At 38.9% G+C, this 20,011-nt stretch overlaps 1 protein-coding gene across 3 annotated transcripts; it reads left to right on the forward strand.

Moving 5' to 3' along the window:
• Window positions 1–15: 15 nt before the first annotated feature.
• Window positions 16–10,758, forward strand: LOC115060873 (leukocyte elastase inhibitor-like). Of its 3 annotated transcripts, XM_029529007.1 has the most exons (12): window positions 16–97; window positions 680–742; window positions 1,283–1,359; window positions 1,706–1,887; window positions 2,789–2,947; window positions 3,544–3,684; window positions 4,111–4,228; window positions 6,382–6,521; window positions 7,250–7,327; window positions 8,655–8,744; window positions 8,826–9,006; window positions 9,090–10,758. In XM_029529007.1, the coding sequence occupies exons 4-12, from the start codon at window positions 1,711–1,713 to the stop codon at window positions 9,314–9,316; spliced, it is 1,311 nt and encodes a 436-aa protein (XP_029384867.1). In that variant the 5' UTR covers window positions 16–97; window positions 680–742; window positions 1,283–1,359; window positions 1,706–1,710; the 3' UTR covers window positions 9,317–10,758. The 3 variants fall into 3 exon arrangements, with proteins under 3 accessions (XP_029384867.1, XP_029384868.1, XP_029384869.1); XM_029529008.1 differs by lacking the exon at window positions 16–97 and having other exon boundaries at window positions 540–742; XM_029529009.1 differs by lacking the exons at window positions 16–97; window positions 680–742 and having other exon boundaries at window positions 1,267–1,359.
• Window positions 10,759–20,011: the final 9,253 nt, after the last annotated feature.

Below are 20,011 nucleotides of genomic sequence, written 5' to 3' on the forward strand. Positions count from 1 at the left end.
GCTTCCGCTGTATTAGCGACGACTCCTCGAACGGCGTGAATGGACCGCATATAATGATAGATGGATATGAGGATATCGCAATGTTACAGTCATCAGTGTGAGAACTAAGAGGCACCATGCATATAGGATGGAAATGTAGTAGTTTTTTCTGTTAAAACTAACCTGCATGTGGATTCTCTAACAGGGGCACTGGGATCGTGAAGTGGGATGAACACAAAGGGGGAGGGAAACCTGGTTTTTGGGATGATTTTTCTGAAACCTATAGGAGAGGAGAGTTCAAAGAGGCTCGGCGTTATTGTAATAGTTTAACTTTTAATTTTTAATTACTCGTTTGGGTAAGAGATAATTCCTGAATTCTGATTCATAAACTGCCTTTTCAGCTTTTACCATTAGTTATCCCTCCCATTAGTTTGAGATATCCCTCAAACAACCAAATGACTAAAATTTCAAACCGTTTCTAAATAGAAACACTATCAGCACGCATCAATCAGCATGCCACATTAAGTTATGCAAACCATGTCAGTGTAATTTAAAACCTTTAGCCCCAGAGGAGGAACTAAATGAAGTAAATTCAGAAATTTTTGTGTTCACTGATAACCATGAAATTTCAGAGTTACTGAAACTATTTTAAACTTAGGAACTTTGTACAACTCTTCCCTCTTCTTCTCGGGTCCAATAGATGACACTGATGCAGCTGGAGGACATGTTTCAGGACAGTTCTTCTCTCCAAAAGGCAACAGGGGTGAAGTACTGGCTTTATCGTGTAATTGAGTAACTTTATTGAGTCCATGTTGAAAGTTCATGGTAGATTGATATAAGAAGTAAAATCAGTTTGGAATTGTCTGTGAGGGAAAATTTCACTGGTATGTGGCATGAATATGATTGTGTGGCGATTCCAAAGTTAAAATTGAGGAATTTCACAGAACTCTGACACATGTTTTAATTACATATGTTCTTTGCTATTTTTTAAACCTGTTGTCACCTCACCTAAGCCTTTTGTCGTGAATTGATTTGAACCATTTCTTCTCACAACGTCCAATGATTCTGGAAATAATTATTTCATCAGTAGCTGATTGGAGTTAATCTTCCCAGTTTCTGCCAATCCATGGATCTAAACATCCACACATATACCTTCCATCCATGTATCCATTTGTGCCTTTTCTCTATTGCTTACCTGTTCAGGGTCACGTGATCATAAAGGCAGAAGGGTGTGATTTCTAGACATGTTCTCAAGGTGCAGCCACCTACTTCATTTTGGGTGTGTCTGTCTGTTACTTTACAGAGTGCTGACTCAAACAGAACAGTTGTTACAACAACTAAAAGGTTACAGATCCCTTACTGACTTGAAAGCGAATTTCTGTAAGTACAGATTGTCTTATTGTCACCATCATCAAAAGTCAGAAATTAAGATAGGTCAGCGAGATAAAATCAAACTAATTTCCTGTTTTAACCAGCTTTTCAAAGGCAGCAGAGGCTATGTAGTCATGAGTAAAATCTGAGTAAGATTTGATAGAAATACCAAATACTAAGTTTTTATACGTTATAAATTATCATAATGTCTTGTCTATTGTATATTTATGGTTAGAAACAACATTATCAAAATGTACAGTGAGATATTATTTTGATAAAGACATAAATGAAAACTTAAAATTTATGACATGACTTTATGACTTGATAATGAAGATTTGCTGTCTTTTCTTTGTAGACACAATGGCATCATCAACCCCTCTGGCCAAGGCCAACACCACCTTCTCACTGGCTTTGCTCAGCAAGCTGAGCGACAACGACAAGACTGCAAATGTTTTCTTCTCTCCTTTTAGCATCTCCTCAGCCCTGGCTATGGTGATGCTGGGAGCCAGAGGCAACACAGCCACACAGATGTCAGAGGTACAGGACACACACATGTGCACACAGTCACACACACTAAAACCCTATGGAAATTTACTGTATAACAGTTGCTAAGTAACACAGCTATCATGCTAATCCATTAGTTTGGAATAAGGTGATTATACAGGCAACTGTGAGAGCTAGTTACAGTTTCAATATATGTCTAGAGTTTGTGCGCCATGTTATTGCATCAAAACAAAAGGGAAAGGGTGTGACATTCAAGTTCTGCCATGTTCACAAGGCACTGAGCACATTACAAACTGAGTTCTGAATGAAGACAATAGATGCATTATATATGACACATAAATAAGACATGGGTGAGGGGTTTTGTGTAACAGTAGATTAAATAGGTATGAAATGCACAGGAGTAACCCTAACCCTTAACTATGAGCACACAACACCATAGCAACTATATAAACTAGTTGTCTGAATTGCATAGAAGCCAGCGAAGTGGAACCATTAAGGGAGTGATGTGGCCATCTTACCCAGAGGTTATCTTGAAGTAGTTTTGAAACACTAATTTGAGATGAATAAAAAAAGCAATTGCCAAAAGGAAAATAAGGCTTGGCTTAATCCACTCTTGCATGTGGTAACACAATAAGAATATGAAGTTCAACAGTGGTTAATTCATTATAAAATACATACATTGCAAACTGGAAACTGCAAACCCATTATGGAATTTTACTTGTACGTGTTTCTGACTTTGTCAGTGAAGGTGTGTAATCTTGCCATTGAGTACAAATGAGACAACATGCTTGTACAAGCACAACCTGAGTTTTACATGTCATCCTAACACCAGAACGTGGAGAGATTTCCTTTCTTAGTTAATGGAAATGAAATCATTTTTATGCTTAACATACACACACAATATTGAACTCCATGTGTTCTTATTGTATCTCAGGTCCTCCACTTCACTGAGCCGCAGCTGCAGAACCAGCCACAGGCAGAAGATCAACTGCAGATTCAAACACAGTCGCCAATGCAGTCACAGTTAGAGACACGGATAAAGATGCAGACACAGATACAGCGGACCTCTAGACTTCCACAGTATCTACTCAAGGTGGTAACACAGTTAGGTGAATTTTTATGGTGAATTGGGTGGCCTGAGGAAATGTGTTATTCTTAATTTATGCAAGATGAATGAATGAATGAATGAATGAATAATTTATGCAACAGATGGGAAATTATATGTCCCCACACTCGAACAAGACTTTCCTTATTTTCTTTGTTCTATTAGGAAGGCAACAGTGCAAAGTGTAAAAATATTATTTTGGGGGTTAGATTATGGGTTAATAATTTTGCTCTTGTCTGGTATGTTTTTATATTCTCTCCAAAAAGTGTTGGGGTCTCATAAAGAAAAAACTTGGGTTCTTGGGATCAAAGGTAGCTACAACAAATAGAGGGAATACTGATACCAAATAAATACAGTCCAGTGTCACTTGACATCACATCATGTCAGCATGTTAGACAAACTGAATAACACTTATAGAGGTTCAACACAGTAATGGCGCAGAAAAAACTGTTGGTTTATGTTGTCATCATTTAAGAGTAAGCTAATTACTCAACAATCCACAATAACTTAACACAAAATTGTCTTCAAAGTTGCCTGTCAAAGTGTGTTAATGTAACATACAGGTCTTGTCTGGCTGTTTGCAGTACCTGAAATCTCAGGAGTCTCTGGATCAATTCCACTCTGGCTTTTCCCAACTGCTGAGTGAGCTAAACAAGCCTGACGCTTCGTATGCCCTTAGTGTGGCCAACAGAATGTTTGGGGATCAGTCCTACCAGTTTGTTGAGGTGTGTGTGTGTGCACCATTTAATTTGACAAAAGATTCACCTGCAATACAACTGAAGTTAATAACATAAATTATTTTCCGTGGAAGCACCAGCAAAGCAAATATAATTATCATGTAATTTTCATAAATTAATTATAGATTTTATAATGATATGATCATAGAACCCATACTCAATTTAGGCAATGTTTCAAATTTATTGGATATAAGGAAGTTCAATTAGTAACAGCCGTATCGTTTAACACAGATATGTTTTTGTGGTTTATCCAATTTTCAGCATTTCATTTATTATAGAACATAAAGTATTGTGCGGTTTTTCTTAATTATTTATGTGATAAAGAAAACAACATAGACCTGCAGGGCCACACCTGAAAATTAAGTCTTGTACCTGTGAGCCGCCTGAACTGATTGTTCAAATGTGCTGTTCCAGACCTTTTTAGAAGAAACCAGAAAGTACTACAACACTGAGTTAGAGACTGTGGACTTCAAGTCTGCCCCAGAGGAGGCCAGGGTCAACATCAATAGCTGGGTAGAGATGCAGACACAAGGTAGGTTGCAGAGTGTATGTGTCCAAACAGCCTTTTCTCTGTACTCTGTACACTCTTCTATTTCTGTTATTTTTTTAATTTTTGAATTATGCGTGGCCTCAGTGCAGCTGAAGTTCAGTTTAAATAATAGTGTCTCAGACATTTTGAGCGCTTACATTTACTGTGAGAGGCTGGTTTCTATCGAGCACAGGCACCTTGGGGACCTGTTGTTGGTTCATGGACTTAAATTAGTTTCCTTAAGAGTATATAAAATTTATACAAATACATTCACACTGACACTCCTTTGGCAATTTAGAGTCAGCAATTAACCTGAACATGCAAGTTTTTGGACTCTGGGAGGAAGCCGATGAACCTGGAAGCATCTTACATTCATGGAAAAAATATTACACCACCCTTGTTTTCTTCAATTTCTTGTTCATTTTAATGCCTGGTACAACTAAGGGTACATTTGTTTGGACAAATATAATGATAACAACAAAAATAGCTCATAAGAGTTTAATTTAAGAGCCATTCCCATGTTTTCTTGATAATAACCAAAATCACTGCAGTGCCAGCCATACTGAAACAACCCCAGATCATCACTGATCCACCCCCATGTTTTACTGTAGGGGCAAGACAGTCTGGTTTGTAGGCTTCTCCAGGCTTCCTCCTAACCAGTGGGCTGGAGTGGGCATCAACTCAAAATTGGATTCATCACTGAAGAGAACCTTAGCCCAGTCATCAACAGTCCAAACCTTGTGATCCCTAGCAAAGAGTAACCGGGCCTTCTGCTGCCTTTCGTTGATGTAGGGCTTCTTCCGTGCCCTGTGTGACTTCAGACCAGCTTCAAGAAGTCGGTTTCGAACTGTCCTTGCCGAACAAGTCACATGTCATGACAGTGCCCACTGATTTTTAAGGTCCCTGGAGGTGTGACGACAATTCCTGACACAGGAACGGATGAGTGCACGGTCATCTCGTGGGGTAGAAAGACGTTTCCTGCCTCAACCAGCTAGCAATTAGGTAGTACCACATTCGGCTTGTTTTTTCTTGGTGTAATGAATGGCTGTCTTGGAGATCTTCCGTTTTTTGGCTACCTGTCTCTCACTCATGCCAATTTCCAGTAGTGCCAAAATGGCTGCCTTTGTGGTTTCACATAATTCTTTTGTTTTAGGCATTATGTGACAGCTGACAACTTCTGAGTTGCGCCACAGCTTGAATGTAAGCAGGAAATAACTCCAGGCCTGCTGATGACATGAAATGGCCTCTCCTATATACCCTGGGAATACAATTCACCTTAAGCATTTCAAATAGGACATAAAGTATTTAGTAATCAGCTGCATTTGAGTCTTGTGCATTGTATTCTTCAGGTAATATTCCTTTAGTGATACCAGGCATTAAAATAAACAAGAAATTGAAGAAAACAAGGGTGGTCTAATAATTTTTTCCATGACTGTACATATAGATTTGCTGAGATTGGTTGAGGGTGGGGTTCACCCTGGGCAAGTAGCCAGTCTATCACAGTATTAACATATAGAGACAGATAACCACACATGCCAGCTAAACCTGTTACACAGTGAACCTGATGCAGCAACAGAGAGAAAATGAAAACACTGCAAAGACATGTCCCAGCTTATCGTTGTTTATCTGAATGCACAATTTGTTTGTTTTGTTTTGTTTTTTGTGGAAAAAAGTCTTTATTGAATTTTCCAGAGTACAAAATATAGAACACTCTGTAGGAGATGACACATGAGTGAAAGATCAGGAATAATGAAAAAAAACAAAAAAAAGAATATATATATATATATATATATATATATAAGCAGTTAATACAATCACATATTGCCAGTCACTTCAACTCACCACTTGACATGAAACATCACTAAAGTACAGCTTAAATATGAAGGGATTAAAAAAAAAAAGGAATAACAACAGCCATTGAAAAGAAAAGTGTTAATGCTTCCATACATATGTGTTTATGCAAAATGCATTTTTCTCTCAGCCCATAGCAAATATTACCCAGATAGCTAATAAAATCAACCCAGCATTTTTTTTTATCATTAGGAGTCTAGTTTCTTTATGTTGTTTTCTGGCTTTACATTGAACTGATATGAGTAAAGTGCTTTTATTGCCTATAAACTGGTGATGATGTCATTTTGCTTTTTACTGCTCACCAGATAAAATCAAGGACCTGCTTGCACAAGGCATGGTGGATGGCCTGTCCAGGCTGGTGTTAGTAAATGCTATCTACTTCAAAGGCAGCTGGAACGAACACTTTGGGGAGGCAACTGTTGATGCGCAATTTAGAATAAACAAGGTAACACTTCATCAACAGCACTGGATGGAGATGAAGTGAGGAACAGAAGCAATCTGGGTTTGTGAAATGATGTTGTGTGATTGTGTACAGTTTATCCTGAAGTCAGTCATATTGTACTACAGACTACACTGGACCGTGCAACCTGAAATCCATCCACTGATGAGATGTTGTGGGGGTGCTAACTGTCAGGGTCAGAAGGCCTTCATCAAGTTGAATCTAAATCTCTGTACATTATTAATTTCCCATGACCCTGTAAAATGTAGGATTCAAATATGGATTCATGGGAGAAAACATAATGATAGCATTACTACTATTATTACATTGATGGAAGTTGACAATCTAATTCTAATTCTCATCCTACGCTACGGTCTACGGTCTAGACCTGCTCTATATATAAAGTGCCTTGATGTAACTTTGTTATGATTTGGGGCTATACAAATAAATCTGATTTGATTTAATTTAATTTGATTAAATAACACAACATTGACTTTTCAAAATGAGTCCCACCTCTACCAGCTGCAACATGGTCTTGCTTCATAATGATCACTGATGATCACAACTGATTTTACTTCAGGTACTTTGAAATTATTTTTACATGTTTAAGGATTTTCTTGATTCTATATCATATCATGTGTCCATGATGTGGAGGGAAAACACTCATGTTGACAAGAATTATCACTATTTTAGAGCAGCTGAGCAAATTACTTTCTGCTTCCTGTTGTCTTTAGAATGACACAAGGCCGGTCAAGATGATGCACCACAAAGGTGAATTCTCCTTTGCCACCTTTCCTGAGGCCAACTTTCAGGTAATTTTTAGGTTTGGTTTTGTTTTAACCCTAACCTAACCCTATGGTGGCCCCTAAAGCTCAACCCACTTCAACTTCATATATATACTTAATATATGCAAAAGTCAAAACAGATCCAGGAGACATCTTCAGTTTAACAACACATGTTTTGGAAAACACAACTACACTTTAATACTGACAACACAAACAAATACATAACCCTGCAAGTTTGTCAAAAATTTAATCAATATAAAACCACATGTGCAACAGATATTCACATTAAAACCATGAACAAAAGCAAATTTCATGTGAAACCCCTTTAGATTGTGGAGGCAACACACTATGTAAAGCAGTTTGGCATTTTTATTGCTGTTGCCTGTTCTTGTGATGAATGTGGAAACAGCCTGAGTGAATATCATTGAAATCTGCTTAGTATTAAACAAATAAATAATAATAATAATAATAACTTTACAAAAGGAAATGAAGCACAAAGTGCTTTACAATCAAAGATAAAGAAAATAAAGGCCACCCCTCCCCCCACACACACATACATAAGATCACACAAACTCACAAACTCAACACTCATGTTCCGCGCATGTTACATTTAACACAGATAGGTACTGCGGAAATGCCATCTTGAGTTAAAAAGAATTAAAAGAAATAAAATTAGGAAACACAGGAGATAAATTCTAAATAAAATATATATATATATATATATATATAAGGTGGGTTTTAAGTTTACTTTTAAAAATATGAATATTACATGTCACCCTCAGATCTTTAGGCAGGGTATTCCATAAACAGGGGGCATAATAATAAAAAAGATGCCTCACCATATGTTTTGGTTCTAACTTTGGGTACTGTTAAAAGGCCACTTCCAGAAGACCTGGGGGCTCTGCTGGGTTCATATGGTAGAAGCAAGTTAGATAAATAAGAAGGAGCAAGACCATTAAGAGGTTTATAAACCAATAAAAGAATTTTAAAATCTATAACGCACAGGAAGACAATGCAGAGACTTTAAAATCGGTGTAATATGAGCTTTCTTTCTGGTCTTTGTCAGCATTCGAGCGGCTGAGAATGGTTATTGAAAATAGTAATGTATTATTATTATTATTATTATAATTCTATATGATAATCTATTTATGTACTGTTTCTAACTTTATTTTTTCAATGAATAATGAGAGGGGTGTCCATTATCTCAGTTGAGTACCTGATCACCAAAATGTCTATACAGATCTAGAAGCATTAACTAATAGAAGATTGCAAACAGAAATCTGTCTTTCATGCTGATGAAATAATCAGATCACAGATAATCTAGGAATGAAATGACACAAATATTTTTGGGCAGGTCTTAGTGATACCCTATAAGGCAGAGGAACTGAGCATGATCATCTTCCTGCCCAAAGAGATAGAGGACGAAACAACAGGCTTGGAGAAGGTAGGACACAGACACACATACAATAAACAAATAGACGTGTTTAAACAGAGAGCATAATTGTTAATATTGGCCCTTCCTCAGCTGGAGAAGGAGCTGACCTATGAGAAGTTTGTAGAGTGGACTCGTCCAGATTTAATTGGTCAAAGTCAGGTTGAGGTGAATCTGCCTCGATTCAAGATGGAGGAGACATATGACCTGAATGATGTCCTGAGGAGCATGGGCATGGTGGATGCCTTTGATGTTACAAGAAGTGACTTCTCTGGTAAGACGTGTATTGTGTTACATTACAAACATACCTGTGTCATCAAGTTACCTGTTAAACATTGTCCCACTTCTGTATGGCAGGCATGTCTCCTGCCAATGACCTGATGCTGTCAAAAGTCGTCCATAAGGCTTTTGTAGAGGTGAATGAGGAGGGAACTGAGGCTGCTGTTGCCACTGCCAGCATCTTGACAAATCGCATTGCTTCGATTCCTATCACGTTCACTGCAGACCACCCCTTCCTCTTCTTCATTAGACATAACACCAACATGAGTGTGCTCTTTGCAGGCCGATTCTGCTCACCTGAGTGAGCACTGTGACCTTTAGAGCAGTTAGCTCAAACGCTGATAGTAGTAGAAGAAGTGACTCCACCGCCCCTTGGTTTGGCTCCAGTTAAAAATCCTGTTTCCTTAATATGTTGAGATGTGCACAGTGGTCTTGGGGGTTCAATGCACTGCATCTTAAGAGAACCCATGCAAATAGACAAAAATAAATAGGAAAGAATAAATTCAGAGAGCATCTGGATTTCGCAAAATATGAGCTGCAAATACACACAACCAAACACACAAACATGTCATTAGCACTACAGAAGTGTTTCAGGCAGACATAAAAAAAATAGTGAAATAAATACATAGATCCTCTCTCTCTCTCTCTCTCAGAATAAACAAAAAGAATTGTAATAAAAACAAAATACAAATTAAAAAAGTCGCAAATCATTGAAAAACAGCTGGGCATCAGTCTAGTTCATCATCTTTTAATGCCCTCTGAAAACACCTCTGTTGTGTTGTGAGCAATTCATCTGTTGTGACAGAAGATGTGTTATGCACATGTATAACCAGACCTACAAAATAGGAAATATGGCTGTCACTGATGTATTTGAGCTGACTCCCAAAGTTGTTCTGATGTAATGATGATATGAATAGTTTTGAAATGGTGTTTTCTTGTAGAAAGAAAATCTCTGTCCATTCTTTCACTATCTCAGACAGACTGATGAAATTTTGCACCTTCAAATGCTTTGAAATGTACATCTACCATATCAGTATGTTGAACATTGAGTTTCATGAGGGTTGAGTTTGTGAGCTAATGAAACCATGTTTGATCCGTCAGCAGAATAAAATGCATTGTGCTATGTTTTTCTTTTGTCTAACAATTTCTATTTAAGTGGCCTTAGGTTGTTGGCACTATCTCCTCAGGATAGATTTATAAGATCAGGGGCATGTACCACGAAGATGGATTAAGATGCCTGGGATCTCTTTCAATGGGACCCTGGAGAAGACACAAAGAGCAGCCTATTTCATGATATAGGAGCAAGGTGTGACATACAGAAAATATAAGGAGTACAAATCCATTATTCAAGTAAAGAGTAAAAGTTGCAGCTGCAAAAAGCAGCAAAAATGCAGGGGGAAAAAATCACCAATTGCCAATGCGTAAATTACCTGGATTATAATAATTCTAATACCACATTGGTGAGATTAATGTAAATCCCCCATAAATTGATGTTTCTGTGGTTTCTTTTATTGCTTGTTTGACAATTTCAACCTCATTACTTCTGAGTAACTTTGTGCTAAATGAAAAAGAAATATAAGAATATAGTTCGAAGTAGTCAGTAGGTCTTGATAGAGTCTGTAGAGGGAGTCACATCAGACCCTGGTGGAGGTGGCAGCTCACAAAGCATATCCTCCCCCTCAGTGGCTCCCGAGCAGCCGGGATCTAGTCAGGGCGGCTGGGTGACTGTCCGAGACAAGAGGCATAGTCGTAGGCAGCAGCCCCCGGTTCACCACCGACCAGTTCACGTTTCCAACAGGTTCTCCCCTCTCAGCGACACACCCGCTGAAAAGCCGACTCTAGTGAAGGTGATTCTATTCTGAGGAACGTGAAGTTAGCGACACCGGCGGCCATAGTGAAGTGTATCCCGGGGGCCAGAGCAGGCGACATCCAGTCTTATCTGAAACTGCTGGCTAAGGGTAAACGGAAATATGCTAATATTGTAGTTCACGTCGGCAGTAACGACACCCGACTTCGCCAGTCGGAAGTCACAAAAATTAATGTGGAATCGGTGTGTACTTTTGCTAAAACGATGTCGGACACTGTAGTTTTCTCCGGCCCCCTCCCCAATCGGACCAGTGATGACGTGTACAGCCGCATGTCGTCATTTAACCGCTGGCTGTCGAGGTGGTGTCCCGAAAACAACGTGGGCTACATAGATAACTGGAGGTCTTTCTGGGGGAGACCTGGTCTAATTAGGAGAGATGGTGTCCATCCCACCGTGGACGGGGCCGCTCTCATTTCTAGGAATATGGCCGATTTTATTAGAAATCCAAAACATGACAATCCCGAGTCGAGACCAGGAGGCAGAGCCGCAGTTTAACACGCTCCTCTGCGCCTCAGTGAGAGCTGTCACCTGCTGAGAATAGAATAGAGTCTCTGTCTATGTTTAGGTCTATAGAAACCGTGTCTGTCCCCCGACCACCTAAATTTAGAAAAGTTAAAAAACCCAAATTAAACAGAAGAGGAGCTAAAATCAACAACCTAACTGAAATTAAAACAGCCACAAATCCAGTCTCAAATAACACTGCGATCAAATGTGGACTGTTGAACATTCGATCATTATCATCAAAATCTCTACTAGTTAACGATCTCATAGCTGATCACCATATTGATTTATTTTGTATAACTGAAACGTGGCTGCAGCAGGATGAGTATGTTAGTATTAATGAAGCTACACCCCCAACTCATGTTAACTTTCATATCCCTCGTACCACAGGTCGAGGAGGGGGGGTGGCTGCAATATTTCAGTCAAGCCTATTAATCAACCCCAGACCAAAATCTGGCTGCAGGTCTTTTGAAAGTCTCACTCTTAGTCTTTCCCACTCAGACTGGAAAGGTGAAAAACCAGTTCTGTTAGTTACAGTATACCGTCCACCTGGTCCGTACTCAGAATTCCTATCAGAGTTTTCTGAGTTTATATCAGAGTTAGTACTTAGTACAGATAAAATTGTTATACTGGGAGATTTCAATATACATGTTGATGTAGAAAGCGACAGCCTTAGTTCTGGGTTTCTTTCCCTACTAGACTCAATTGGCTTTTCCCAGCATGTGAATGAACCCACTCACTTTTACAATCATATCCTTGATCTTGTTCTAACATATGGCATTAAAATTGACAAGCTAACAATTCTTCCCCAAAATTCTCTCCTCTCTGACCATTACCTCATTACATTTGAGTTTACTTTAATGGGCTCCACAGCATTGAGGAAGAAATTCAGCTGTAGAAGATGTTGATCTGAAGATGATGTGGCTAAATTTAAAGAGAACATTTGGTCATCATTCCCAACAATGCCATATCTAAATTCAAATGAGGATTTCTCCCATACGCAGGTTGATGACCTTGTGACTAGCACTATGGCCATACTGGGTTCGAATCGAATCTCGACAATGCCGCCCCTCTCAAAAAGAAAGTATTCAATCTGAGGAGGATGGCTCCCTGGTATAATTCCCAAATCCGTGCCTTAAAGCAGACATCAAGGAAATTAGAAAGAAACTGGTGTTCCAGTAAGTCAGAAGAGTCTCACAGAGCCTGGAAAGATAGCCTAAAAACATATAAAAAAGCTCTCCGCAGTGCTAGAAGTTCATATTACTCAGCACTCATAGAAGAAAACAAGAACAACCCCAGGTTTCTCTTCAGCACTGTAGCCAGGCTGACAGAGAGCCATAGCTCAGTTGAACCAGTGATCCCCTTAGCTCTAAGCAGTGATGATTTTATAAACTTTGTTACAGATAAAATTCTCATAATCAGAGAAAGAATTCATCAGCTCTTACCTACATTAGATAAAAATCTCCTACTGAATACAGCAACTCCTGAATCAGCTGCAACGTCTCTTTTACATCTGGAATCATTCTCACCTCTGAATCTCTCAGAGCTAGCCTCTATAGTTTCATCATCCAGACCGTCAACCTGTCTATTAGACCCAGTACCAACTAGCCTCTTTAAAGAGATCTTTTATTTAATTGAGCCATTCATTCTAGATTTGGTTAATCTGACTTTATTTCTGGGTTATGTACCTCAGGCACTTAAGACTGCGGTCATCAAACCCCATCTTAAAAAGCCTAATCTTGATCCAGATCATTTGGCAAACTGCAAACCCATACCGAACCTTCCATTTATTTCTAAAAACATTGAGAACGCTGTAGCAAAACAACTACATGAACATCTGGATGGGAACAGTTTGTTTGAAGAGTTTCAGTCAGGATTTAGAGCCCATCATAGCACAGAAACAGCGCTGGTTAAAGTCTCCAATGACATTCTAATGGCTTCAGACAATGGATCAGCCTCCATACTTCTCCTTCTAGATCTCAGTGCTGCATTTGACACCATAGATCATAATATTCAACTACAGAGACTGGAACATGAAATTGGAATTAAAGGAACTGCACTAAGGTGGTTCAAATCCTACTTATCAGATAGACATCAGTTTGTTCATGTAAACAACAGCTCCTCCTCATGTACTGTAGTCAGTCATGGAGTCCCGCAGGGTTCGGTACTTGGACCAATCCTCTTTACGCTTTATCTGCTTCCTCTAGGCAACATTATCAGGAAACACAGCATCAACTTCCACTGCTATGCAGACGATACTCAGCTGTACCTATCAATGAAGCCAAATGAAGTCACTCAGATAGTCAGACTGCAGGCATGTCTTGAAGACATAAAAGTCTGGATGACTGGAAATTTTTTACTTCTCAGCTCTGACAAAACAGAAGTTATTGTACTCGGTCCTAAGCACCTCAGAAAAATACTATCTAATCATCTCATCAGTCTGGACGGCATCACTTTGGCTTCCAGCTCCACTGTAAGAAACTTTGGAGTAACTTTTGACCAGGACATGTCCTTTGTCCCTCACATAAAACAAGTTAGTCAGGCAGCTTTCTTCCACCTGAGAAACATTAGGAAAATCAGAAACATCCTTTCTCAGGATGATGCAGAAAAACTAGTCCATGCATTTGTAACTTCTAGACTGGACTACTGTAACTCATTAATATCTGGATGTCCAAACAAATCTCTAAAAGGCCTTCAGTTGATTCAGAATGCTGCTGCACGAATATTAACAGGAACTAGGAAAAGAGATCATATCTCTCCTGTGTCTCCTCTTCATTGGCTGCCAGTAGAATTTAAAATCCTTCTGTTAACATATAAAGCTCTTAATGGCCAAGCTCCATCATATCTCAGAGAGCTCATAGTTCCTTACTGTCCTAGTAGGCCACTCCGCTCTCTAGATGGAGGTTTACTTGTGGTTCCTAGAGTCTCCAAGAGTAAATCTGGAGGCAGATCGTTCAGTTATCAGGCTCCTCTTCTATGGAACCAACTCCCAGTATCGGTTCCGGGGGGCGGACTCTTTAGTAATTTTCAAGACCAGGCTTAAAACTTTCCTGTATGACAGAGCTTATAGTTAAAAAGTTAAAAAGTCCTCTACTCTTTAGCTATGCTGCTATAGGCCTAGGCTGCTGGGGGAAGGACTGAGCTTCTCTCTCTCTCTCTCTCTCTCTCTCTCTCTCTCACTCTCTCTCTCTGTCTCGCTCACTCTGTCTCTCCCCCTCTCCCTCTTTCTCTCTCCCTCCCTCTCGCTCTCTCTCCTTTCCTCCCCCCTTGCATGCGTTGATAAGAACCATCCTTGTTAAAAAACACAGTTTCACCCAGTTGTAAGCATTTATACTGCATTTACTAACCATGTTCTGCCAAAGTCTCTGTCTCTCCCAGTTCCTCTCCTCTCTCTCCCTGTCCTCATCCTGCAGGTGGTGACTCATCACCATTTCATGTTCCTGCAACACCCGCTGGTCCCCTATTTCATGAATTCTGTACTACAGCTCAACTCCATGAACTTCATGCAGCAACATGTTCCTGCCTACACCCCCCTCCAATGCCTATCTCACTCTCACTCTCTCTCTCTCTCTCTCTCTCTCTCTCTCTCTCTCTCTCTCTCTCTCTCTCCCACTCTCAACCCAACCAGTCGAGGCAGATGGCCGCCCCCCTGAGCCTGGTTCTGCCCGAGGTTTCTGCCTCTTAAAGGAAGTTTCCTGCTCATTGGGGGATCTGTTGGGTCTCTTGAAATAATTTTATAAAGAGTTTGGTCTAGACCTGCTCTATATGTAAAGTGCCTTGATGTAACTTTGTTATGATTTGGCGCTATACAAATAAATGTGATGTGATTTGATTTGATTTGATTTGAATCTGATTTGAGACCTTCACAGTAAGTTTGGACACACGTTCTTATTCAAATGAATAGGAAAGTGTCTCCAAACTTTTGACTGGTAATGTACCTGCCAAGCTCTTATCCAGAACGTAACCTTCTCCGCGTATGTTACCATGGCAATGTACCCAAACATAAAGGAAACCAGCTTGGTGACACTGGAAACCCAGGGTTAACCCAGAAGCTATCCCACTAAACTGTCCTCAGGGGGCCGTAGAGGTAGCTGCTGCTGAAGGGACAACATCTTCATAGTTTGGATCAGGCACCAGATTATAGGAAATGACATCTACTCTGCTCAAAATTTTGTGGGCTAGAAACCCAGAATACCCACTTTCTCCAAACATTCCACAAACCCACAAATCAAATAACTGAAAAATTAGGCTATATGCTTCTTACATTGCCTGCAGAAAAGCCATGAGCCCATAGCACTGACTCCACAGTGAGTAAACATCTCAACTGAATGGAGAGTTGGTTGCTCAACAAACCAGATTGAGATTAGTGCTGCATGATCTGAGCTAACATTGACCCAGAGCAGGGGTGTCAAACTCAAATTCACAGTGGGCCAAAATTAAAAACTGGGACGAAGTCACAGGCCAAAATCAATATTTATTTACAAATGGACTGCAACTGTGCATCTTTTGCCCACTCTCCAGATATATAATGTTGAACCTTTTCATATGGCCAAGGTAAGAAAGTCTGAAACCCGACCACCTCTGGACAAGACATTAGTTGAAACGTCAAGAATGGGCCAAGAAATATCTGAAGACAAGTTTTTCAAAGGCTTTGTGGACTGATGAGATGAGAGTGACTCTTGATGGACCAGATGGATGGGCCCGTGGTTGGATCAGTAACTGACACAGAGCTCCACTATGGGTGGCTATATTGGTCACTGAGGGTTTTTTTTTTTTTTAATTTCTGAAATGTTTATTAGCAAATTTTGAGTTTGTTAATTATTCTCACTTTAACAGGTGAAAATAAACAAGTCCAACGCAACAGCATCAGAGTGAAGGAGATCTCCCATGTATATGTTCTATGCATACTCAGTTTCAGTGCTGTAAACTGTTTACTTTGTGTAGTGCCATGCACTACACTTCCATGACAGTTGTGTGTATGTGTATCCAAAGTGCATACTGGACAATATGTTGTCCAAAATGCATTATGTTGCACAGGAAAAGTTGTTATAGTTTTTCTTGCTCCCTCTTTTGTGATTAAAGCTAGAGCTGGAGGCCAGGGAACTGCTGCACACATTGATATACCTTGATAAGGCGGGGTTAGGGTTGTCAATCTGACAAAAGGTAGAAGGCGTGAAAGGAATTGAGGTGGACAGAGAGGAACCATTGATGTCCCAGGCCAACAAGGAGGGAATATTACTATGTGTGCAGCCATAATGTGCGTTTTCACCACTCAGATGTACTGAGACAGTGGTTTGCTGGTGACATATCTCCCTCCATGGATGCAGCATGTGATGCAGGGCTGGTGTTCACTTATTTTTATTTATTTCATGGCACTGGGTTGAAATATATCAACCCCATATGCTGCTCCTCCCAGCCGCTCTCCCTGACCCTAAGCCACCTCCGCTGGCAGTTCTTTTCTTCTAATGTAACCATGGGAACGTAAGCCGCTTGTGCAAACCATGGAGGTTTAAAGAGCGACTTTTCATTTTGATGACACTGACACTTTTATTGACAAGGACACTTGTTTTGAGGAATTCACTATCTCTTTTAAGCAAGTGACACACTTTTGCAGGTTATCAACTAGGTTTTTCAGTTTGTACTAATTATTTTGAGAAATGCATTAACTGCTGTGCAAATGTTAATAGTGTTGTGAGAAATGCCCCAAAGTGACTGAGAAAAACAATAAAATAACTGTTGATGTCATGAAACCTCTCCAATGCTGCTGAATGTCCATTTGTCTGTGAAAGATTCCTTCCACAAAGTCTCTTCAGCCCCATGCTGGCTTAAATGTATGGAATCATATAAGCACACACTTAAAGACATGAACAAAAGCAATTGCCTTTCTTCACCAGGAGTCAACTCATCACAAGTACAGACATGAACCTGATTTGACTGTCAGCCTATTGACAAGGACTCAAACTTGTTAATTGATAAAGTAATATATACTATTCTCACAACAAAGGAGGGTAGTCCTTTACTTAAAACATTCTTTGTCAGCAAGTAGAATTACACTTCAGCAGTAACACACACAGTTTAGTAATATTCATAACAAAGCTATCAAATATTTAGTAGACTGTCACTCTGCAAATTTATCAAGATCCTTGATGTATTTCTTTTCAAAAATACAAGCAGATTTGTGTTGAATTCCTCAAATATTCATATCAACGACCAAAGAATTTGTTAGACTACTAGAAAACAACTCCTATTAAACTCTTCTGATATGCTACCCCAATAGCTATCCTATGCGGCAGCTAAAATTGTTTGGTTTCAGGTTAGGAAAAGACAGAACTCATTTCAGAAAGTCTTGTACATCCATCACATCCCTGATCTTCTTCCTGTATTTTTCTTTTAAACTATGATTCCACACTACCTTGTGCTTTGGAGGCTTTAGAGGTAAATTATATTTAGCATGTTGTATGTGTGATTGCCTCTACATGTAACATCATATCCACAAATGATAGCAACTTGTGGCAAGTTCCAAACAGTTCTAGGGTTATAATCTTTTTAAGATTGGTTTTGTTGTTGTGGATTTTCGCCATGACACAAAACTTTAGTAGGTAAAACTTGATTCCAGATCCAGTTGCTATTTCAAGCTGAAGTGCAGGAGCACATGAGAGTAGACAAAGATGAAAACATCCAAGTAAAATTTTGACGGACACGCATTTGCAAAAGCATACAGCCTTCACCAGTTAATAAATTAATTATAAATTTATTTGTCTAAAAGCTATCACAAAAAATATACCCTTGTTTTTTAAGGTATCTCGGCAGAGGAGATTGTACGCAGACAAATCTCTTGTGTGAAGTTTATGCTTGGGGGCACAGGAGATACAGTCCAAAAGTATGGACACACTTTCCTATTCATTTGAATGAGAAGGTGTGTCCAAACTTTTGGCCTGTACTGTACTTCCAAAAGACCTCTTGTAGTTTCCTATCCAATTCTAAAAGAGAGAAAATTAAAGTGACCATGTCAATAAATAGAAATATTTTAGCAACATTATTACCCGCGGAAAATATTTAGAAATATAAGTTCCCTATTCCTTCATGCGAGTTTCAGCTACAGCATTCCTGTAACACTACTGCAACAGACAAATATACCATTCGTTAATATTAGAATCGGCAAAAAAACATACCTCTATAGCACAGGTATTCAGGCCTGTTTTCAGTGAAGCATCTTGAATGAGGTGTGACCCTACTCCAGTCATTCCTCGGTGAAAGAATCGCACAAGGGTAGCTTTGGTCCCTCCGTCTATTACTGTTCGCTCTCTTTGGTGATATGGAAAAAAAAGGAAAGGAGTTACTTACAAATGTAGATCATAGCTCCATATGTCATGATTATAATGGATTTAGATCTGTGAAAGGGTGATATCAAACTCAGTCATGCATTTTGATAAAAATTATTGTTTCCAACAACAATGATAGAACAGTGATTCCAGTCTTTCATTAGTAAGGGCGCACTCACATTTATCGCATAGCTATCTCATTGCTGCCATCTCAAATTTAGATTGACAAATGTATACCTCTAGGTGTCTCAGCCATCTTCAGCCTGAATGATAAATTACAATTAAAAAATTACAATAGTCCAAACATAAGGCCAAAAGAAATAGTATTTTAAAGAATTGAGCTGAATACTGTAATCAGATTTGTTGTTTTTTAACACTAAAACAGTAACATTATTAATGTTACACTTATACGTATATGTTTGAACTTCCAACTAGGTGATAACTGTTGTTTGACACTCCGCTGACCAGAAGCTTGAAGTTGACAGCAACTACACTTCTTGCCAGAGACCAGACGGGTTCTTCAAAATAAAATCAGCAATGGTTCAGTTTTAACTAATTTGATTTATACAGTACTTTGTTTGATTTCATTTATTTTATTATTATAATACGGAATGATAAAGATGTACACGCATATCGTTCATTGGTGGATTTATAATGAACTGCAATAAGTATGAGCTTCTGTGCTTTGATTGTGAAAGATTACACTGATCAATTATATAATGCCTACCAATCCTTTTGAAGCTATGTTGATGAAAGTAATGCAGGAGTAGTGTAATAACTAACTTGTTTCAATACACAGATGATAATATAACAGTAAACTATTACTTTCAAATGGAAGTAACTAGTAACATCCATTATATTTTGGAAGTAACTTGCTGAATATTGTTAGCATTTAAGTTCGGTTTTGTTAGTATTATGAGTGTTAAGGGATTTGATGATGACTTAATGTGTTTGTTTATTGTATTTATGATATTTGTTTTTACGATATAATTAACTGTAAACTAGGCTGGTGGACAGGCGAACATTTCAGTTATCCATGGTTCAATTTGAAGGCTATTCGTCACGCAACTTTAGACATTAAAACGTCTAACACATAACTATTTATTATTGCTATTATTGCTATTATTATTATTATTATTATTATTATTATTATTATTTCCCACAAAATAGATTATAAAAGGCTTACCTCACATCCTTCACAGCACGTAAAATGCAGAAAATACCACATCATCTTCAGTTCTTCTGTAGTTTCTGTTTTGTTAGTGGGCGGGCTCTACTGACATTGGCTCACTGAAATAAATGTGTGATAC

This window comes from Echeneis naucrates, chromosome 20 (assembly GCF_900963305.1).
Source record: "Echeneis naucrates chromosome 20, fEcheNa1.1, whole genome shotgun sequence".
In the NCBI taxonomy this organism is placed as follows: Eukaryota; Metazoa; Chordata; class Actinopteri; order Carangiformes; family Echeneidae; genus Echeneis; species Echeneis naucrates.

Coding starts and splice junctions, on each gene's coding strand:
- LOC115060873 (XM_029529007.1), top strand. CDS start 1,711: ATGGCATCATCAACCCCTCTGGCCAAGGCCAACACCACCTTCTCACTG. Junction 3,685..4,110: donor AGTCCTACCAGTTTGTTGAG/GTGTGTGTGTGT, acceptor GTGCTGTTCCAG/ACCTTTTTAGAAGAAACCAG. Junction 4,229..6,381: donor GGTAGAGATGCAGACACAAG/GTAGGTTGCAGA, acceptor ACTGCTCACCAG/ATAAAATCAAGGACCTGCTT.